This window comes from Empidonax traillii, unplaced genomic scaffold (assembly GCF_003031625.1).
Source record: "Empidonax traillii isolate 1590-97213 ecotype Southwest subspecies unplaced genomic scaffold, ASM303162v1 scaffold2195:size33200, whole genome shotgun sequence".
Classification (NCBI taxonomy): domain Eukaryota; kingdom Metazoa; phylum Chordata; class Aves; order Passeriformes; family Tyrannidae; genus Empidonax; species Empidonax traillii.
The window spans coordinates 5,018-28,805 of NW_020957388.1; the positions used below are offsets into that span (position 1 = coordinate 5,018).

At 38.3% G+C, this 23,788-nt stretch overlaps 1 protein-coding gene across 1 annotated transcript in view; it reads right to left on the bottom strand.

The window, feature by feature from the left end:
• Positions 1–4,976: 4,976 nt before the first annotated feature.
• Positions 4,977–23,788, bottom strand: part of LOC114071681 (B-cell scaffold protein with ankyrin repeats-like) — a 20,381-nt gene continuing 1,569 nt past the window's right edge. The window contains exons 2-6 of the mRNA XM_027909526.1: positions 14,677–14,745; positions 13,623–13,804; positions 11,889–11,952; positions 7,285–7,337; positions 4,977–5,249 (exon numbers count right to left, since the gene is read on the bottom strand). Coding sequence (XP_027765327.1) covers positions 7,327–7,337; positions 11,889–11,952; positions 13,623–13,804; positions 14,677–14,745 — 326 coding nt within the window. The 3' untranslated portion in view covers positions 4,977–5,249; positions 7,285–7,326. The remainder of the gene's footprint in view (positions 5,250–7,284; positions 7,338–11,888; positions 11,953–13,622; positions 13,805–14,676; positions 14,746–23,788) is intronic.

Here is a 23,788-nt window from a genome sequence, read left to right on the forward strand (position 1 = left end):
AATAAACTAAAGGAGGTCAGGTATGATATAAAGGCATCTTAAAACTCATTAGATGGATTAAGAAAAGAAGGATGCTCTGTAAAACTGAGCAGAATTTTCTCATCTGTTTTGGTTTCATCACTTTTTTGGCACTCTTGCTTACTAGAGCACTTGTACCACTCATACATTAAGTGAGATTGAAATTCCTGAACAGTAAGGCAGTGGAACTTGTGCAAGATAAAATATTCATTGCAGCTTGTGGATTGCCCTGTAGTACCTATGTGCCATCTGTGTACTATATCAATCCCAAAGTTTTTAGTGTGTTAGAGCTGGAAAAAGTGTGGTGGGGTTTTTTTATGGTGTTGATATTAATTAGGAAATTTTCTTGGCTCCAAAGGTATTTAAATAATCAGTAGAGACAGCATCAGGAACCTCATTTAGTGCATCCTATGGTTATAGATTCACTGAATCCACCCTAAAATAGAAGACTAATGTAAGTTATTGTCTGTATTGCCTATGATGGAGTTTTTAACTTAAATGAAGGCTTCCCCCTTGTGGTAACGGTGCAATTTACCCCTTGCCTAAAATCTTTTCCTGTTCTCAGTCTCCTTTGTGTCTCTCCATACTGCCCTTGTGTGCTGTGAGCCAGAACTACGACATGGGAGAATGGCAGCCAATGTTTTATTCCCAACAATTCTGTGGCACAGGGGAATGCCAAGGATGCCCTGAAACATTCCCATGTGTATAAAGGGACTTTGATGCAAAAATAATGCATGCTGTATACTAGACTTCCAGGCTTCCACTTCCAAAGTGGCTTGTTTGAGTGTCTGCATTCCTTTACGTCTAGGATTGAAGTTAGATTTGGGTGAAAAAGGGTATATAAACCTACTGATATGATATTTTGAGAGAAGTGTGGTTACTTCCCATAATCCTGTTCGTTCAGTTATTTACTGCTACCTTATGGTCCCTGACACCAGCAATGGTGTGTGCCAGCCCATGCCCTGCGGCTGGAACTGTGTGTGGTAACTTCAAGAACTGCAGCAAAATTTAACTAAAGTCTGCTTTGTGATCTCAAATGAAGAAGGGAAAGGATGTTTTCAAAGGTTTGGGGTTTTCTTTTTTCCTTTGTCTAGGAATATCCTTGTATGAAAAGACTTCTGACAACAGCACTCCATCTAGCAGAGTAAGGTTATTGCAAGTGCCAGAGAAGATGGCTGAAATACACAAATCCATGCTAGGAAAAAAACTCCTTCAGATAATTGTTAGACCTGTGTCTCTTGCCTTGAAATGCACTGGATCCGAGGTTACTTTCTAAAGAGCTGCTGTAACCCAACAAGCTTCTTAGGTTAGTGCCCTGGGGTGAAATGTTCTGGACTGTCTTCTGCCAAGACTGAAAGCACATGTATGTGTAAGGCATCTTAGCCTTACAGTAGATGAACTTCAATACTGGCTGATTAAAAAACGCCCCTTTTTGTAAATTTTTTTTTTTTTCTTTTATCAGACTAAGTGCCTTCTCTGTATAGATGACAACAGTAAGCTTTTTCTGGCAAACGTTTTCCATGCTTGCTTTTATTTTCTTTAGACAACTGATATGGTTTATATATTCCATATGAGCAAGTATTGTGCGTCACTTGCATCTGCAAAAAATTGTGGCTTATGTATGTATTTTTTGCTTTTTAATTTTGCTTTGCACTGTGTACCATACCAACCGGGGAGCATCCATGCTGGGCAATCCCAATGGATTCTTCACCTGCTGAACCCCTACTGATTCCTCGGTTTTCTCCTCTGTAAGAAGAGGCTCATCCAAGCCTTTGAAGCTACTGTTAAGAGCTGCCAATACTGTTGGTAGAGGTCTTCTGATTTCTTGTCTGGCATAAATAGACTGTTGCTTCCCTGGGATCATTTTCTGTCTCCATTTAACTCTTCCCTACTCTCTTGATGCAGTTCTTAATTTCAGCTACTGCATGCCAGCGTAGCTAGTGGCATGAGACTGAGCATGTTTGTCTTGGGGCCTGTTTCTGGAATGACTCATTTCAGAATTACTAAAATATGACTCTAAAGTTTGTCAGTAAGAAAGTTGGTTACAGTAAATGAAGGGGATGAGCAGTCAGTCTACAGTGTCCTGCCCCCTCTCTGTTATTCACATCCCCTTGAGGACTGTCAGGGCAACTCTTGTTGCTTTGCTCCTGCTCTTACCACAGGAGACGTTTCCCACCAAGACTCAAATGTATCCCCAGCACCACTTACATTCCTGCACAGATTATAGCTTCTTTAATAAAATGAAGGCAGGATTTTAGATTTATTCTCAGCCTGCTGTACATTATACTATTGAAATGTTACAAGTGTTTTTTCATAAGGATCAAAATCCAGCAAGGCCATACCACCCCCTCCTGGATAACAGGACACATCTAGATGGTGAGTTACCTCAGCAAAAAGTGGACAATCTTTGAGCACTGATGACCCACTGAAGTCTCTCCTGTAATGAGGCTCTTCCTGACAGATCAGAGAAACTTGCTGGTAACTGCAGTCACTGTGAATCTTTTTGTATTGTTTTCTTTCTCTTGGATGTCACCATGTTAAAAGTACTTATTTTTGAGTGAATTATTGAATTTTAATAGAATAGATGCTGGCAGCTGGAAGTGTAGAGTGGTGTTATTGCTGATGGGGTGATTACTGAATCCCCTACCTTTCAATGAAGCTAGTATTTCAGGGCACTTAAAACAGGAACCTTGTCTCAGTTAGGCTTCCACACTCTTGTGATTTGCTTAATCATTTGAGCACTGCTAAATAGGCACTTGTGGATGGTCCCTGTTAGTAAAGCACATTTCATTAGCAAGACTTCAGGACCTCCCTTGTGTTGGAATGTCTGTTCAAAAATGTGTCTGAAGTTTAGTGGCACACCTTGAGGAAACGTATGGAAATCCTGCAGCAGAAAACAAACTGAATACTGAACATAAGAGGAGAGGGAACGGATGCTTTTATTTTTGTAGAAGTATAATGATTTTACTTTTAGCTTGAACAGATTCAGAAATTCCCTTTGGAGAACAAAGGAAAAAAAAAAAAAGCATCCATCCTTCCATCCTTTAATTTCTTCTTTGGGGCCTTGGCTTGGCCGCCTTAAATTATGGGTGGGAATTCTGTGTGTGTGTAAACAAAAACCAAATGAACAAAAGCCCTGTTTTTAACTTGTCACTTAGCCTTTGCTGAATTTAATAGCATACCAATTACATTGTTATGGATTACACAGAATTCTTTAGGAAGACTTTGTGGGCTGACAACAATTGATCCGGATTTTTTGTTTTGTTGTGGTTTTTGTTGTTGGTTTTGGTTTTTGTTTGGTTGGTATTTTTTTTTTTTTTCTTTTTTTTCTTGGGTTCTACATTAAACCAATAGGAGTCAGTGGAGATCATAACAATAAAAGCAAGCAAATCTGTAGTGTAGCAAAAGTACTTCTTCATGAAAGTGACACTGCATCTCTTCTCTATTAATATCTTACCTCCTTTTGAGACTACTCTGCCCTCTGTAGGACAGCTGTACTTCTGTGACAGGTAGCTGCCTCAGGTGCAGGAACTGAAAATATTATAAAACAGGGCTGCTGAAATCTGTAACATTGGCACTACTGCGCCGGGGATGCCCAGAGCTGGGCTTGGATGAAGCAGCAAAAGCAGAGAACAGGAGCTGCTTTGTTATGGGTAATCCTAAACTCTTGGCTTCTCAGGAATGCTTGTTAGGGGATACACTGACTAACTAGATTTCTAAAAACATAAATGTTTTTGAGGGGAGAAATAGGGATCTCTTATGGGAAAATAACAGCTTATACTTATTTAGATTTCCAAATAATTCTCCCTACTCCCATTTCCACATGGTCAGGTAAGTCTTAAAACATCACAGCTTCTCTCTTGCCCAGTCCCATGCCCCTCAATTCAAAGGCACTAACTCTGTTTCCAGCTCTGGAACACATTATACATTTCAAGGCTTTTGCTGTGGTTCAAATAGCTCTGTATGGAACACAAAGCTATGTTGCCACACTAATACAGCAGTCACTGAATATTTATGACTTCATAGCAATACATCTGCAGTATTTGTGGGAGTGTTTTTAACAGAAATGTGGGTTTTCCCCCAGAGAACAGATAATTTCCTGAAAATGTTTAATCAACCCATTTAAAATAGAAAATAGATTTTTAATTAGCCTAAATCTAGAGGCTTTCAAGATTGTCATTATTTTAAAATCCCAACATCGTCTTTTTTTTTGGCTTACTTTTATTTCTAATGGTTCACTTGGCACAATAATCTATTGAAACTGGAAAAATATTATAAGCCTTGAGGGCTTGAACATCAAATCCACTCCCTTCTTCCAAATTTGGGTGTCACATTAACATGTAGTTAAGGAGAAAAATTCATTTAGAGTTAGGAGATTTTTTTTTTTTTTTTGTGCATGAAATAGGGCAATTCATCTTTCATACTCATATGCTCACTTAAATTTTGTAGAATAACACTATGGGAATGCAGATAATTAATACTTAATAACCACATTTATTCCTTTGCTTTTGCTGTGTTAATGCAGTAGTGAGTGTTTTGGTTTTGGTCTGGATATTATTTACCTTAGGCAACTTACTAAACAAAACATAAATTCCTAGTAAACCAAATTCTTGTAATCACTTTATTGCATTAGTAGATAATTTTTTAAGCCCAACTATGTAAATCAGTACTAATTATCTTTACTGTGAGCACAATTATTTAAGCTAGTGATGGAATACAATTACTATTTCCAGGAAAGACAACTTTTTATACAAAGTTAATATAAAAATTTTTTAACAAAAAGGAAAAACAAAATTGTATTTATTATCACGTTATAACCTTCATAACTTTTCACAATATTCCTTTTCTGTGCATAAAATCTACTTTTAAAAAAATATCAAGCATGATAGAAAAATTGGAATGATTTAAAAATTATTAACCAGGGCATGCAATACCTATTAATATAAATTTTTCAGCTGTCATCTTGGGGAGGGGGGGAAGAAAAATGCAAAGAAAAGAGGTGAAAATCAGTGCTGTCTTTACAAGAAATCTTACTAATTTTGCTTTAGCGATACTGGTCTTCTTCTAGAGTTGGCCCAGGCGAGAGATTCCAAGGCGCTTGAAGTGCAGCGATGATCACACCGCCGTGTCACAGCAGGAGGGGCTGGAGACTGAGGCTGTCAGGGCACAGCTGGAAGATGTGTGGGATACCAAGCAGATGAAACTGCTGTGCAGCTGGCTGAAGAGTTGCACTATAAGAAATAATGGAAAATGCCTGTTATTCAATGGACTGGGCCATGTTTGTTTAGAATAAGATCAAAGACTGTGTTTGTTGAAATGAGTATGAGAGAATCAAAACCGGTCTATTCTTTCAGATCCACCAGCTGGATATCAATTCCATTATCCTCCTCGCACCTTGCATAAGGAATGTGATGATCTGTGGGTAGGTATGAGCTAAGACAGCTAAGAACTTTGCACCAGAGTTGGAGACTCAGCTGTTTGGAGGGTCAAAATATTAGCAATAAAGGCAGGTCTTTAGTGTTTATCTGCAATTTTTTTTAACAATCAAACACTCAAAAATCTCCCTGCAATTAGTCATTAAAAAAATGGTCTTGCTGAACAAGTATGAAGATAGAAAACAGCAAGAAAGCTGTCGAGAGGCCTTAATTTGCAGAAGCAGAGAACCCTGGAGTTTGATGTGGATAATTCACAAACAGAACTGACTGAATGAGCTGGATAAATTGTATTTGCAAGTTCTCCCACATCTAATTCACCTTCTCTCTCCCACATAATGATTTTTTAAAGCTGACAAAAATCACCTATTCTGATCCCAAGGGTATCTCCCCTTGCATGATTCATCTCACTTCAGCAATCTGAAATTTATAAGCATCTCTGTTATTACCCAGGTGTTTGGGGGTTTTTTTTTTTTTTTTGGTAATAGCTTTCCCCAGCTTTGGAGGCTTTTAAAATGCGAAGATTTTTTACTCATTAAGTGCAGGAGACTTCATCTCCACTCAAGGAAACAGCTCTGTTAGGAATGTCCATGTAGGAGTCAAACTGCCTCTTGAAGGAGTAATCATTTTTCATTCTCATGTCATGTCATAAGACTAATTTTTTGGTTCTAATGAAAACTTTGGAAGAGGGAGGCCTGAACAAGTGATTTAGAGAATAAGTAGCAGTGGAGGAGATACCTAGTGTTTTATAGTGTGGACACTGTACTCCAGTGAGCAGGTGGGCAGCTGGCTCCAGAAATGAGACATGGAAACACAGTTCTCACAAGAAGCAACTGTCCCCTCCTTTACATGAGAGTACAGTGGCAGAAGAGACCTCATTGGAGATAATCCACTTTCAGTGCCAAAAACCTCTCCACTACAACAGTGCAACACTGATTCAGTTTGCCTCTCCAACTCTATCTAACAAAGCCTTTAAAATGACATTTTTCTCAAGGAATAAGTTGCATCATTTTGCTACTGTGAACAAATAGTACTTAATCCCTTTTGAAACTCTAATAATGCAAAATCATAAATACTCCTCATATCTAAAATGCTAAGAGTTCAGTTTCAAAAAATTTCAGATCCTAAGCTCATCTGAAGGAAAGCAGACTGAAGAAGAAAATCCAACTCCGACTTTTGAACCTGTTCAGCACAGACTGTTCTTGCAGAGATGAACAAACTGAAAAATTTCAGTGCCTGAGAAAATCAAGGAATTGGGAATTTGGTAAAGATCTCAAGGAAAGGATTTTCACATGCATTAACAGAATGCTAACATCCTTGCTCTTAGCCCTGAATTTTTAATGGAAGTCATCCTTCCATGCATAAGAAAGGTTGCATGACTATTTTTAGAGGAGTCAGAAAAACAAAAATTTCATCTGGACACATCCTTGCATCCATAGCTTTTAACTTTACTCAATATGTTTGAATCTGTGCATGAAATCAGTATGTAGGACTAGACTCTAATACAGCTCTTAGTTGCACAAATGGCATTAGTTCCAATAACTAACAGAAACTCTCTTCAACTGCACCCACAAGTTAGCTTAGTGCCTCGATTTCTTGCTAATCTGCCCTGCAGTAAGCAAGAATAGGTTGATATCCGATAAAAAGTTCTAGGACAAACCACACTGGGATGATTATGGTTTAACTTGTGAAATCAGAACTTCTGAGCTGCACTTCCATTCTCTTATGACATAAATGCACTCTGATGGAAAGCACTTCCACAAGCATTAGTTTCCATGACGAATAATGTATGTTTGTGAGTGTGTGTGGCACACATTGATACGCATGCTCTTACCTCCATTAATTAGGCATATGTTCCTTCTTGCCTGTTGGGCTCCTAGTTGAAGACTAAAAAGGAATAGATGCAATCAATAGTCATTTATATCAGTAAGTTAGGTTGGTGCACAGTCTTTAAAAAAGTTGAAAAATTCAGAAAATACATACCTAGGATGAGTCATTTCTTATGTGTTTTGCTTCAAATGTGAAGACAACACGAGTCCCTGGGAGCAGGGGAGCAAGAGACATCCACAAAAATAAGCAGGTGTTGTGTGGGAGAATGACATGAGGTGGGTTTTGTACGAATCTTACTCCCAGCAGCATGTCTGGCCTTTATGGCTGACAATGAAGAGAGGCTGAGTGGAACACAAATATTCACTGCCTTGGTGAACCCCTCAGTCAACAGTGTGACTGTGAGCTTGCCCCAAGAATACCTGACTCAGTGACAAATAGGCAGGAAACTGATTTTTGTTATTTTCTCGATATTAAGTTTGAGCATCATGCAAAGCTACAAAATACTTAAGAAATTGGAAGTAAGCCAGGCTAAAGGTGTAGCTTCACAAGTCCAATGGACACTATGGTAAACTACCAACGAGTAGGTATTTTAAAGATTAGAGGTCCTAACTGAAATGTATACTGTTGAAGTCATGAAGAAAAACGTTGCTTTTCTATGACTTCCTCACTCTCCACACATACAAAAGCTTGTACGTGCTTCAGGATCCCAAGTTATTTCAACTTTGTTAAGTGGGCTGACTAAAGAAGTTTGAGCGCCCATGGATCCAAATGTCGAAATTAAGGTCTTTGTTCATCTTCTATTGACCTAGCAGAGACAACAGAAACTGGTTATCGTGCCCAAAATTAAGTGCTGTTTTTTGGGGTTTTCAAAGAACTCTACTTAAGACACAACCTGCAAGCCAGAGTGGTATCAACTGATGAATAAGCAATCTATTAGCAACTTGGACTGAAAACAAGTTGCTGATGAGGGTTGAGGAATGAAGCCAGACATTTAGGATAGTGAATGTAATCAATAACCTGTCAGTTTGTAAAAGGTGTACTGTGCTCTTCTGAGTTTTTTGGATGAAGCTGGGAAAGAGATTCAGTCTTTGGCAGCTGGTTGGGTTATCTGCAAATTTGGAAATCAAAATCTGGAAGAAGAAATTCTGTGGAGGATGCCTTTACTGCAGTGGATGACCTGGCTACTTACAGTGCCTTCCAGGGGTGGGTCAGTATTAAACAGTCTAAAGCAACAGCTAGTAAAGCTGCCCTTGGATATGAAGGCCACTTCAGTGTAAGTACCTATTGATTCTAACAGCTAAGAAATAAATGGTTAAAGTCGAGATCCCTGTGGAAAAAGCTTTGACCTTTCCACAGCAGTACACTTACCTTGCATTTAGTCTTTTCTAAGACCTACCTTCATTTAAAACTATTATATAAGTTGCTGGCATTTAAATAACAACAACAAAAATAATAAATCAAGCTTAACATTTGTTTAATGCAGTACTTGTCTTTTGAAATCCATCCGAGTTACAGTTTGCTTAACTGCTAGATAATGAGCAGCCATCAAAGACAGTGACACCTACTAGTCAGTTCTTGCTGCTCTGTCAAGAGTGGAGAACAAACTATCAGTCATTCCCAGTTTTGATGAGGAATGTTGCACTTTACTATGCATCCCTAAAGACCTTTGAACCCTTGTTCAAGGTTCTATAGAGATTAGCTATGAGGGGATAGCTCACTACAAGCAATGCAAATCATTTTACGTAGTTTCTGCAATCTTGGGCATATTTTTAGATTGCTAGATGACTAAATCTGTGGGATGTGGCACATAAGGTGCCACAATGCAACTGCAGTAGAAGGTAGGTTTTGAAATCTCATTTTCATAGGTAATTCAAATGGCCAGTGTTGTAGATAGAAATATTTTAAAAACAGTATGATGCCTATGTGCTAATAAATATAGACCTGGAACGCACGTGGAAGCTGCATCATTTTTTAAGACTTCAGAGGAAACTCGTCTAGTAATCCTTGAATAAATGGTGTCTCACCTGCTGCCATTCATTTTCTTAGTGGACATGCACAAACCCAAGACTCTCAAACCTTCAATTCTGTTGTTCTCTCCACTCTTATGTCTCTCCTACTCTGTAAAATTTTAGGGGTGGCAAGGCACCTTTCCAATTAGTGTGTGAGCTTGCTTTATAGATAGTTTCCCATGGGCAACAGGCTACTTTGGTGGTGTACCCTAAAAAATCTGGTATACTTAAATTTCAAAATGGGCCTTTTGTCCACAAATCATCTACGTATTTCCCAGAAATTTTATTAGTTCTTTGTTTTTGTTGGTTTTGCTCTGTTGGCTAACATCCTACTTACTTTCTTGGAAAAAAAAGAGAAGATATTATCGATGTCTATGGGTCAGACCATATGTATGTTATACAGCATTGAGTTAAACCACTGTCTGTGCCTGTACCTTCTGCAAATAAACATTCTAGGCTTTATTGAGTTATTCTTAAAATAGGCTTTTGTAGATATTTCACTCCAAGAGTGGCAGAACTTTTTGCTTTGCAGTTGATTTTTTTTTTTTTTTAGGGGGGGGTATTATTCAGTCATATATTAAACTGTTGCAAACTGAGACATGAACTTTGTGATAGCATCAAATGTTATAATGGAAGACTGAACCAAGTGCCACTCTCATTAATAACTTTCATTACAGGGAAGCAAGATCAAACTTATCAAGAAACTAAAAATTATATTCCACACTAATTTATAAGAGATATTTTCTTTTCTCATTAAAATAAAAGCAAATTCCTTTCCTACCAGGCTTCTGATGTGATCTCTTTAAATCCTCAATCAAGACTTCAAAAACTGTCTATGAAAAAGACTATGCAAATACTTATTTCAAACAGGGAATCAGGAGAGGGAGGCCCACGTTTTTAAAGGTACAGAATGGAGAGTCTGTATACAGATGTAAAAACTAGAATTCTTTAAACAAATCTAAGGACTGCTAACATTCATATATACTGCTTTATTAAATGGCATATGGAAAAAAAAAAGTCTCTCAAATTAATGCTCTCTGGTCTGCTTTCATTAGGAACTTTGAAGGAAAACAGTAAGTCATTGCCATTTTTGTTCCAGGCAATGTATTTTCGTCTGGAGTTAGGTATTGGTTTACTCAGATTCTTCTTAATTCTTGCCCTCACTGTGCCTCCAGCTGTAGAGAAAGTCCTTATTTTCAAGCATTAAAATATTTGATAGTAAAGTGCAGTTGGACAAGACAGGGGCCTCCATAATGATTCTTCCCACTACATTTCTGCAGTGCTAAGCTTCTGATTTATATGCACCACAGCACAGCGTAACAGAGGGCAAAGAGGTTAAGATCAGAAGGGAACATAGTGATCATTATCTGAGTTACTGGATAATTTCACAGAATTTACAATTCCGGTGTTGATACTACATTTCTGCTGATACAATTCAATAAATGAACTCTGGAGAGGGGGGACAGCTACACAGGCAGGATTGATCTGGCCTTAGAAAAACCCAGACAAATACTTTCCAAGAATCACCTTTATGTTGGCACGAGCTTTGCCTTGCCTATAGAATACAGGCTGGAGGTACAAATGCAGTGATCCCAAGCCCTTAGGCCCTGAGTGCCCTGTGAAGGCTTTTGATGCTGCACCCCTACCAGCCACAGAGGATATTAATACCGAAATATTCGGACTGCAAAGATGCCACTGGGGCAGCAAGAATTTCCCTTAATTAATTACAGTATCTCACAAGTCCACATAAATACAACGACGTGTAAGAGAATAATGAAAGCAGTACTGTGGATTATTTTCCTCCTTTGCAGTAAGGAAATAACACATTTAGGTGATAATTTTAAATAGCAATATACAAATGGTACTGAGTCCAGTGTAAAAAAGAAACACTAATTTTCATTTCAGCATATGTACTGAATTCTACAGAAATCATAGGCCTAAAATCAATACCACTTAATATATTTTTTTCATAAAAGGAGAAAACAGTTTCTAGGAAATGAAAATTATTTATACTGTTGCAAATGACATTCAATCACAAAGAATCATAGAATATCCTGAGGTGGAAGGCATCCACAATGATCATCGAGTCCAGCTGCTGGCCCTACACAGGACAACCCCAAAAGTCCCATTTTCCCCTCAAAACGGAAAAAGGCATCTTGAATGACAAATGGTACACTTTTAATTAATGACTCACAATACTCATAAAAACTGCTGTAGCAGTGGAAAGTTCATCAAGAATTTGCAAGTGCCAACTGATGGCTGATTTACAAATAAAATACTGAAGTCGTCAAGCAAATTGTTCTAAAGAAACCATCAACCCTAATTGTGATGATGCAGTAGGAAATGGGCTACAAAAAAGCTGAGCCACAGAGGTTTGTTAAATTTTCTGCCCCATTAACTCTCAGTGAGTTTGTCTCTTGGATGATATCTTGACTCTGCTGAAGGCCTGATTATGCTGCCATAACTTAAATGTGGTCAGATACAGAAAACGCTCATTACAAATTCAATGCCTGATCCAAAAGGCTTTGGATTGGATCTTTACAGTATACTTACAGTTCAAGGCATCAGAGTTCTAAAAGGCAGAAAAAGTGCAACTTACCATTCAGATTTTCATTTTCTTGTCTGTTTCCAATAGTGGTGTCTCTAGGGTGATGCACTTTTTCCTTTAAAAAGTGTTAAAAAACAAACATAAAACCAGCAGCAGGAAACAGGAATGGAAGTTTACTGTAAAAATAATGAGTGACTACAAAAAGCTGAATTCTTTAGCATTCTGAACACCAAGCTTCTCTCTCCAGGAAAATAATTTTAAAAGACTGAAAAATGTCTATGATGATAATTTTAACATTTATACTTAACTCTTGTGGGATTTTCCCCCCCATCAGTAAGTTACATTGATTCTGGCATTAGATTACTGAGAGTTTGGGGTCTGGTGTTTTTTTTTTTTTTTTTGTTCTGGATAAGCAATTTTCCCTCAAAAATCCAAGTGAAGACAGACAACTGCAGTGACAACATGAAGTAAATTCACCATGTTCATAGAGGGGCAACAACAAAAGACTTTTCTGTAGAACAAAACCAAAGAAAAGGAACAGAACCAAAGAAAAGTCACACATGCATAGCAGGGCATAAAACACCACTACAAAGTAGCTTTTTCTCTGGAGCAGTAAAAACATGCCAAGTAAATCCTTCTTGAAATACAGACATCTTATAGTTCACTAAGAAAAAAAAAAAAAAGACTTATACCTTAGTGCTGCCATAATGGCACAGATTAGATATCATCTTCCTCCACAACAAATTCTCCTGACTGATAGGGCAATATCCACAATTCACTTGTGTGCTTGGCTGCAGATGGATTTGGAAAGGGGCATCCACCACACTCTTGCACCACTGCCGAACAGCTAGTGCCATGCTCCTGGTGCCAATCCCAGGAACCAGGCTGCTAAACTCTTCTAGGCCCTTGCACTTTTGCTGTTAAGTTCCACTGTGATGACTAAGCTCAGACTATTTCTTCAGTAGATGCAAACACAAAGAGCATTTAATCTCTCCTTATTGGCAGCATCTGACAGCTCTCCCACTCTGCAAACTAGCAGACGAGCTTTGGTTTTCCTCTTTCTACTAAATGACTGAAAGGATAACAAAAAAATATTATTCTTAATGCATGACTTCATATAAAATGAGGGCATAACCTCTTCCTCCATGTGTCTTTTTAGAAGTAATTAACAAACCTCCTCTCCATAGCCTGCAGCTTTGATGTAGTTCTTTCAGTGACTCAGTGTGTGGGCTTTTGTAAATCCTGTTTTTGTGCACCTCAATTTACTCCATACATTGAATACAAAGGAGTTCTGAATTCCACTAAGTATAATCAAGATTTTCAGTTATGCATAAGCCTGGTTTAAGTTGGTATATATTAACTATAATAAATGTATGCTTGATATAGTTATGTTTTTGTTAGTTGACACTGTTCAATAGCACATTCAGCTCATTTGGTGACATTAGGTTTGTGGTTTCTTGCAGGATACAGAGACCTAAGCATCACCTAGCAGTTTCAAACAGAAGTCTTAGAAGATCAACATATTTAACTCGGGATTTTAACCAAAGCCAATCAGCACCTTAAGTCAGGCACAGTAAATTCAGAAAGTCTTTCAACTAATTAAAAAACAGTGAAAATGGGTATCTAGTAAATTCAGAACCATAAACAACAACCTCCTTGGAAGCTGACTGGCAGATAAACCATGACACTTATTTCTAACCTCATATGTAGGAGCCAAAACACAAGACTTTGTTTCTAGAACTTCCAATCAAGATTCCTGTCAAGAAACACATTTCAGATTCATACTTGTTGAGTGGACTGTAGTCTCTCTTTTTCCTTCTGCCACCGTTTAAATCTGTCCAGGGCTTCATCCACAGAAGTTGCCCCCTTTTTCACCTGTTCCTGCAAGTGGATGAGTTCTTCCTGTTCAGCAGGCATGTTGTGTTTCATGATGCTGTAAGTTGCTCTGTCAGTGTGGCCTCTGTGTGCTACAACAAAATGTAGAAAGAGAGAAATAAGAAATGCAACAAATCAGTGAGGATTCTGCCATTACTCTTTGGCAGTAGAGTAGCATCTTAAACACTTTGCTCATTACTACTGCCCTGGTCCATGGATTCTCCATTAGTGTTGGTTCATGCAAGAATTTCCTTCTAGCCCTACATTCCCCTCTATCTCTACAGCTAGGGTACTGACATTTTAAAGGAAATTGTTGCTATGTTAAGACATAAAAAATATCCACAGTGCCTTTTTTCTCATTCCCTCTCCAACTTCACTGCAGTTCCCCAGTGCAGTAATAAATTAGTGATTGCATGCTGCTCTATGTGATTTAATCCTGACCTGCTATTTGATAACTGAAGCAGGAGGAAATATCTTCACTCAGTGTTCATTCATTTTGTACACAACACTGTTTATTATTTTAGGGTACCCTAATAGAATTTACAGTAGTAACATTTTGAAGTGCTGCAACTCAAATAACAACTGGACTGTCGTAAGTAATTAATTTTACATGGATCTTGGGTTACCCAGGAGAGAACTGTTGCTCCCCACACTGCCATCTTTCCATGGCTGGCATTAGTGCACAGCTGAGCCCTCTTGTCATTCCTTTTCTTGGTTTTAATCACAATGATGAAAGGAGACAGAAAAATGTGAAGTAACTCTGACTGTACAAATCTTTCCTACAAGACCATAACTTTTATTCTTCTTTCTTTAATCTGATCTCTTAATGCTGCAATACCATTAAGGACATAAATCACAGGTGGCAAAACAGATGCTAAATTAGCCAAAATCAAGTCACAGCAAATCTCTGCTAGTTCTACTGAAAAATATCAAGGCAGTTAAAGAGCTAAATTAAATTCTGTACCGGGCTTCTCGGCAGCGCAGTATGTCCTGTTGTTGTCACTGGTCACTCGAGTGGCCTTTTGCTGGAACACTGCAAAAAAATGAAGAATATAACGAAGTTGAAAAATGGCAATTTTTTTCACATTCTGAACAAAGGAAGTAGACTCATAAAAGCAAGCTGGAATAAATTTTTTGTTCTAGCCTAGAGTACTTTTCAACCCACTTGTCAGTCTAATGTTAATTACTTGAAAAATTGTTCTGGTGCACAGAATGGCAGGATTACTGATATCACAGATACCACGACAAAAAGCTTTGAAGAAAATAAAATTGACTTATCACCTTAACATGTTACTTATTTAGAAGAAATAGCTTCACATGGTACAGCCACTTACTGTAGCCTGTTTCTTAATTTGTGAGGAAAGCTAAGGCAGAAATGAACCAAGCAGTAACAGGTGAGAATAACAATACTGCTAAAGAAAGACTATGTGTATATTTTGGTCTATTTTATTCAAGCACTAGAAACAGCAAAGCACGATCACTCCATTAGCACAGCCCTGTGAACTGCCCAGAGTACAGACAGCCTGGATACGAACTGAAATGTTACCATCAAATTTTTGCTGGAAGCAAGTACAGTAAAACCCAGAAGGTGGGAATTGCTCGGTTTCTGACTTAGCTGCTGCCACACAAGCTTTCTCTCTTAAGTCTCAGTTCTGATTTTAGCTAAACCAACTGACAATCTAGAATAATTCCTTCCAATTAAGTAATCCTCTGTCATCACTGCAATGCAGCAAATGTACCAGTTCAATGGAGCAAATATTTGCTTGGGGACCAAGACCCAGTACAAGGGAGCTCTGCTCAAGCAGCATAACAGGCACACTCTGTGTGGTAGCCTGGAGTCCTGGCTTCTTGCTCCTGCTGACCAGGGAAAGCCAGTGGAGCTTGGTTTGCACCTTGTCTGCCTGCCCAGGGCTGCCTTGTACGATGCATCTGCTTCTCTCCTGGAAACTTGTAAAATGGATCATCATCAAGACCACTGTGACACCTAAACTCAGCACAGGCTGCATGCAGAGGTGAGGAAGGAGCAATTCATAAGGGGTTATTTTCTACACTGCAGAACAAAGTTTTTATGCCACCTCCTGAGTAGGCTTGCATGGAAGGTGATGATGAATGAAAACAGCTAGGGACTTGATGTTCATTAAAAAAGTCCTCAGCCTGAACGCAGAGAGAAAACACAGGTAGCATAAGCTGATGACGTTAAATCCCTAGCTCAGTCTAACACTGATAGATTTTAACTTTTGTAATACTTTGCAGTCATTCTCAAAGCATCCTGCTAAATATGGTTGCAGTGTTTTCTTCTATACTTGAAATAGTATTCCCCTTTAAAAGATGAAATTAAAGTAATGAGAACACAGACGTAATGCAGGCAGCCTGAATTTTACTGCATAAGGAGAAGGGACATACTCAACAGTGTGCCTGATTAGAAAGCACTTTAATTGATAGACTTTGAAATTTCTGCTGAGTTTTGCAGTGTTGGAGTAATCAGAAATGGAATTACTTCTCCAGTGAAAAGCAAAACTATTAAAACCACTTTACGTGCTGCATCTTGTTGGAATGATTTTAGCTGGCAGCAAGCATTCGGTGTGGATGAGGTCAATGAAAACAGACGCCTGTTTCTGGAATGCCTGGAAAGACAGGCACACTCCACTGTACAACTGCCATAGGTTTAGAGAAGGCTCCAGCAATTCAGCCTTTCATTCCCACATTCTTATGAACTACTTGTATACAAAAGTGACATAAAAGAAACAGGTCATCTTGCACAGGAACCATCATCTTCCACTATTTTTTTATGGAAGATAAAGTAAATATCCCTTCAGTAAAACAGCATTAATAAAGAAATTTTTTAAAGTGCCAAAATTCCACAATCCTTCGTTTATATAGATATAATTTTTTTTCCTGTGCCTCTCTGCCATAGATAATCTGATTAAAAGGGTATAGTACTTCTATTATAATTTTATACTTAATGTGCACCCTTCAATTACATCTGTATGATCGGAGAGAGAGTGCTTTTTGATTTTTAATCATGTTGCCACTGGCTGAAGTACCCATAGATGCTTGTAGGTCAAAATCTACAAATTATATGTCCTGACCCCATATATGCTATATAATTTTTGTCTACAATGTGTCTCTCCTTCTCTTGCAGTTTCTCAGAATTAAGGGAGGCTGAGAGAACTAATAAGTAATTCCATTTATTCCCTCCCCTCTCTTCAGCTGCTACAGGATACAGATGAAGTTCTTTGCAAGCCCTAAATACATTTTTATGCCTTAGGCAGAAAGATCGCTCTTTAGGAATGTAATGTAACCTCAATGTTCCTCCAGCAAAGCAAACTCAGAAAGCATGAAACTACTGCAGTATTTTCTAGCAGGACTTTAAACCAGAAAACAACATTTAAAAAGTGGGACAAAACACAAATTTTGTGGCAAGTATGCAGAACTCCGGGAAAATCCCCAACATAAGGCTTGGAAAGTGAGTGGGATCCATGGAACTCTGAATTGCCTTTTTCATCTCAATCAGACTAGCTGCAGATGTTGTTTCAGGCTGCCTGCACATGCAGGTAAATAATGCTACAATCTTGAAACGTGGTTAATATTTTCATGGTTATCACCACAAAGAGAAGGGTTAGAAATAGTTGAAATCTAAGTCTCTTGTGTATAATTCTGTACTAAGAACAGTGTTTTATAGTGCAAGAAACTGTGCAGGGTGTAAAGGGTCTAGAGAGAGAGAAAGAAATTTTTTACAATAGTTGCAGTTTGACAGAAAGAACAGGAATTTGATTTTCAAAATTAGCAGAGGTTCTAACACAAATTTGTAATGGTAAGGAATCACAGACACACTACAACATTTCAAAAATTGCTTAGTGATGTAATTAGGAACACAGGCAATCAAAACGTGGAAGGAGTTAGATCATGGGAGAGGAGAACTCATATCAGTCAGGAGGCAATGATGGTTTCTAATTTATATTTTACTTTACCCATCTAAACTATGAGGGATATTGCCTAATGTGCTGTATTGGCAGTATTACCTCTAAAAATCAAACAACAGTTTGCCATTATGCACTACTGATTCAAACAAAGCTCGACTGATGAACCTACCCTCTGGAAGAATATGTGAGCTAATCATACCTAATACTTATATATTTAGTCCACACTTTCAGTAGCACAAACACAAGGGAGAAAAGACACAGTGAAAAAGGAAAAAACCAATCAATAAATATCACTCTTTTGAGTTCAGCTTGCTTAGGAAATTTGAGATGTATTTATTTATCAGCTTCACTGAGTTAATGTTCCAAACAAAATTATCTATCACCATGACTGTTTTATTTAGTAAACTTTCAAAACGAAAATACAGGGGAAAAAAGTCTTTATATGAACACAAGACTAAGTGATAATTCAAATTAATTAATACACTAGGGTAACACTTATTAACACATATCAACTCAGATGCAAATTACAATGAATTTGTAAGTTTCCTCCTTGTTCTTAGTAGGTTTTTGCTTCATTTATTTTAGAATTGTCATGCAATTAATTAATGATTAATGGAAGAATAAAGAAGAAGAAGAAGAAGGGGTGGATTGCTAGTTGGGACATGTTGCACAGAGAGACTGCTATCTTTGCCCGTTCCATTTTTTCCCCATTATTTAAAAATTTTAACATCTAAGCTGTGCATGCATAGTACCTAGGCAAATAAAAATTGCAAGTTCTTTTTTTTCTAGTAGGGATTAGATTGTAAATTAGATGTAGCACAGTAAGGGATGACAAATACACAGAGAATACTAAGGAAGGAATACAGTAGAATGATGCTTATTATTCAGGAGATGAGAACTCTGCAGATATTTGTTCCCATCTTTTTAGATTTCATTTTCCTTTTGTCTGTTTTGTTTGCTAACACACTGAATCTCACTCAGCATGAGGACTAGAGAGAGGCCATCAATGTAATGCCAACCAGTACGTTTTGTAAGAGATGACTAATGACCCCTCCTAAAACTTATACAGAATATTTCACATATTCCAGATTAAACCAAAAAATTCTAGTGACTCACAACATGAAATCAACTGAGGAAATGGGGCCCTGTAAACAGAATTTTTTCAAGAGAAGGCAGCTGAGCACAGAACAAAAGTGCATCAGTATGCCTCATGACTGTGGTCTAATTATTGTGGAGAAGGGATGGCTGTACAGTGCAAGGTAACAAAGGCTCAAGTTCCAGAAGCTGTCCTGTCATAGCAGCATAGGTGTCTGAATGCACTTACACCATGACATGGCAAAGGGAAAAAGTCTGTTTTAAGTGCACAAGAAAATGAGTGACCGCATCTGAACTGGTACAGAAACTCTGATCTGGTCTAAATGTGCAGCCTGACACTCAAGACATTTTTGATAACACACAACAGTCATTTCATCAGAATAAAGACTATGTAAGGTCAAATGGACTTGCAGAAATCTCATACTGCCATGTTGCTGTTACTTGCAGTGGGCCAATCCATGCTGCCTGAGTTTTTCAGCGGCAGCATCACATCCACTCATCACAACTTACACAGGCTATTGTCAGGCTCTACCTTGCACAGCTACTTAGTTGGCTGAGAATGAAAAATCCCATTTTCTCAAACCAAAAGCAGACTGGTTTTAAAAAGAATTATAGTCTAATGAAAATGTGAAAATATAAGTCCAGAAATAAGCTTATGTTTGCCAGCAATCCTCTTCCCAATTTTGCAGAGCGTAAAAGCTCACCTCAGTTAGAATCTCAGAAAGTTTGGTCACAGAGGGACCTCAGGAGGTCCTGAGGTCATTAGAGACCTCATTACACAGAGATGACTCCCCTACACTGGGGCAAGATAATAATACCAGAACCCCTTTTTACAGAAGGGGTAAAGAATGAGCGAGAAGAATAGGTAATGGTGGTTAGTTCAAGATGCTGTTCAGAGATGTCAATGTACTTGCTGTACCACACACAATGAAAAGAACTTTCACACCTTTGCTCTTTTCGGAAATTTAACTTAATGGATCATGGAAGTTGGAAGGACTTCAGCGATACACTCAAGAGTATTTGCTCCAGCATATAAAACCTGAATATATTTCTTCAGTCCAAATTTTTCTTGAGTACAGAAATACAAAAAGGGGAAGACTATCTGTATTTGGAAGAGTTTGGTTTGCAACCAGGCAGCATCCTATAAACATTTTTTCTCTCTGCGCACCTTATTCAGTACATGTTTTAATCTACTAGAGTTAAGATAGCAAAAAACCTGACTGAATAAATACAGTGGATGAAGCTGGTATACCACTCCCCAACCAGTTCTGTAAAAACAGTCTAACTGCTCAAAGACAGCTATACAGTGCTTCCTGCTATCATGTCCTTCATGGAAAAACATCCTTAAGTTGGGAATACATAATGAAATTCATCTGCAGTGCAGTACTTTATACTCACTGTAGGAAAGTACTATAAAATCCCTCTATGGGACATAATATGTTTTGCAGTTTTGCATGGGCTCCGAGGCTTCACTTTGGAAACCCCTGCTTTAGAGCATTTAAACAATTGGCATAATAAGAATTACTGACTCAGGATGTGATCACTGTGGTTCCCAGTAATCAGCCTGGAAAGTTTCCGAGACATTAACAGTTCTCCTCTGGATTTTGTTTATTCATTTCAGTTGGGTTTATGCTGCCTATTCTGTATGTCAGATATTCTGCCTCCCTAAAAATATCCACTGGCTGCTACTTTTCCTGCATACCCTGTGATTTTGATGAGCAGTGAGAATGCTATTCTCCTTTGGAACAGTAACTGGAAAACATACTTTTCCACTTTTAACCCTAGTGTGAGGTCCCGCAGAAAGCTATCTTTAATTAGTAAAATGCTTTTAGTGCACAGAGGGGTAACACATTCCTTCAGAGACTTGTGAGAGGTTTGCAAAGGAACAAAGGCTGTAGTATATATGAAGTTTTATTTATGTTGGTGTAGGACAGGTGCCCTTGCTGCAGAGAACCTGTTTCATATTAGGGGTCTGTGATAAAAGGGAAATGATTAATTCAGGATAGTAATGTAATCTTTGATCTTGAGGCAGTCCTAGTAGGTCAGACTTCAGAAATGGCAGGGGGGCATTACAGAAACTCATGCACCTGTCCTACAAATACACCAGGGACTTTGGTATACAGCTCAATCAAATTTGGTATCAATAGGGAACACTAAAATTGCACTCTAAACTGAAAATATAACGTCTTCCTACATTTACGTAACGGTTGTTTTGCCAGCACACATCTAAAAAGAACCACAGAAATAATCTACAGAGGAATAATAAGAACCTGAGGAATGGTGAGGGAGCACCCTAAGAGTGCACACCATCTGGACAACAAGCTATTTGGCACCAATTTGCAGCTCCACTGGTTGACAAGCCTTTCATACAGAAGACAGAATTCTTGCAGGGGTCAAAATTAAAGAACAAATGTACTCTCTGATTGTTAAAAATGCAGTGTACGTTTACCAGTGTTCAGTACAGTAGTTGGAATCATCATTAAAATTTGAAAATTGAATAAATGAAAATGAGTAAAGCAATCAGAACACTTATGTTTTAAATCTTTCAACTCCCCCATGTTTCCCAGAATTTATTCGTCAGCAAATTCAAGTCAGATGCTCAAACTGTAAATCGTGGTAGTTCAGTTATGACAACTTACATCATTGAGTGTTCACTGCCTAGGTTTTGAAGTGCAGATCTTACTCTGAAAGTGACTCTAAAAACTAACTTGTCGAGTCCCATGTTTGTTTTCCATACATCAACAGTTTCCCTAGCCTGTTCAGCAAAGCACCAAGGGGGTAATCTACAGGGAGCAGACTTTCTGCCCAGTGTAAACTTGAGATTCCATGTTATGTGGAAGCTGCTTATTACAAAGAAAGCTATTTGCTCGCTTTCTTCTTTGTTGCAATTTTCGTGGAAACACCACTCCTTCTGCTTAAAGGTAAAGATACTCTTTTGTATCTTCATGGCCTTTGCTCAATTTGTGGTGAAAGTCTTCATGGAAATTCAGCTACTTGATTTGTCCAGATGGATATAAAAAAATAGGTTAAAAAGCAGTCACCAGCATGCAATCCAAGAGCTAAAAGGCATTTCTGCTAAGCAAGGCTTTTTTTTGTTTTTGTTGTTGTTGTTTTTGTTTGTTCCCCCCCCCCCCCCCAATAAATGACCCCATCTATGAGTACATAAAGAGAAATCCTCCTCTTGTATCTCTGCATGGAACTATCACAACAGTCCTTGCAATCCTTCAGGTATGAAGCTTGTTCTTTCCACTAACTCCCAAAGTACGTAGGGATCCAGTTGTGAGTGACTGTGCAGCCTTAACACAACCCTCCTCTGGGCAGCATGCTCCATTCTCTAATCCCATTTTTCCATGGGACCTGTGTCTTACTAAACACCAGAAGGAAATGGTTCTGGAGACCAACCAGAACTGTGCAGTGAAGACAATCTGTTTCTTACAGGAATATTAAGTTGAAAGGGATTTAGTGAAAGGAGAGAAAATACAGAGGAGGGGAGGATGCCTCAGTTAAGGAACTAAAAGTTGCTTTCAAACAAAGCCCTAGCATAATGTCAGATATGTCATTTAAGCCAGCAATCAGGCTTATCAGCCCCTGATGTCAGAGTACTGACTAGACACACTAATCATATAATCTGAAGTTCTGAGAACTCTTAGTGGCCACTGAAATCAATGTCTTTGAATGAACAAAGTATTAGGTAATGCTGTTAAATCTCAAGAATCTTTGTTACTTCATACTGGGCATCCAAAACCTCAATGGATAGAGAACAAATCAAACGGTTTAAAACAGGAGGGTCTGAAATGTGGGACCTAAGCCAGGAATGAGTTTTATTTTAAACAAAATGGGAATAAAAAACAATGAAGCTTTTCATGCTTAACCACTTCACACACTAGATGAAACAAAATATCTGTGATAAATAGGAGCATATGGTTACCTACTTATTACTGTACTGCAATGTTTGTGGCAGGGGGAAGGAATAGCAAAACTCCATAAATTCTAACTTTTTGATTATTTGACTGCCTCTTCTGCAATACTCCTTTTTATACAATATATGAAAACCCCCCAAAGTATCATCAATTTATCTGAAGGATGAAAAATGTGTATATGCACTTAGTAGCTACAGTATTTTACACTACTGGATTAAATTACAAAGGAATGGCTGCAAACACACGCAGATTGTAATGATGGACTAGAATGAAATTTTCTGGTTCTTACAGATGAAGCAATCTTTTTTTCCCTGAATATAAGCAGTTCTGATATAATAAACTGGAAACTGGGATGTTGTTGGACTGGATATAGAATTTCTTAGTCATTGCAGAGAACAAAAATTGCCAATCCAAGTAGCAAGAAAAGTCGTTCACTGGAAGGTATATCCCTTCTGTCTGGAATTTCTCTAGCTATCTCAGGAATCCCTGCACAAACAGGAGAGTGAAATACTGCAGATCTGGAACCAGAAGTACAGGTATGCAAAATAGAGGCCTGAGTGGTCTGCTGAAGCTTTCTTGAAGAGCTTCTACTTTTCTCATGTTCTGTGTAAGTAAAGGAACTTGAGCCAGGGGCCGATTTCACAGAACTACAGGAAACTAATTTGTCTACTACTACTTGCTTATAAAAGCAAAGGTAAAAACCCTGTGGGTGTGTGTGTATATATAAATATATATATGGTAAACCACAGTGTCATCAAAGCAGTTCCTCTCATAATCTCTTCCTTAGCAAACAGTTAAGAGGAGACAAAGCAGAAATACTCCAGTGCAATAACAGAGAGTAAAAGCAATTCCCCAAATAAAACACCTTCACATTAAGGGTTTTCAAATTACTGGCCTATCTATAATGATGGTGGACCAAGATTTGAGACACTGCTCTAGCAACCGCAGTAAAAGCAGCCATTTTCATGACTTTTATAGCTGTAACAGGCCCCCTCTGCCCATCTGTTCTTGTAATAACCACTGTGACTACTGTAATAATTCATACTTCTGCCTCATGAATAGGCTGAAGAAAGAGCACCTAAATGATGACCACATTAGCCCATGCATTCTGGCTCTAACCTGGAGTAATACAGCCTGG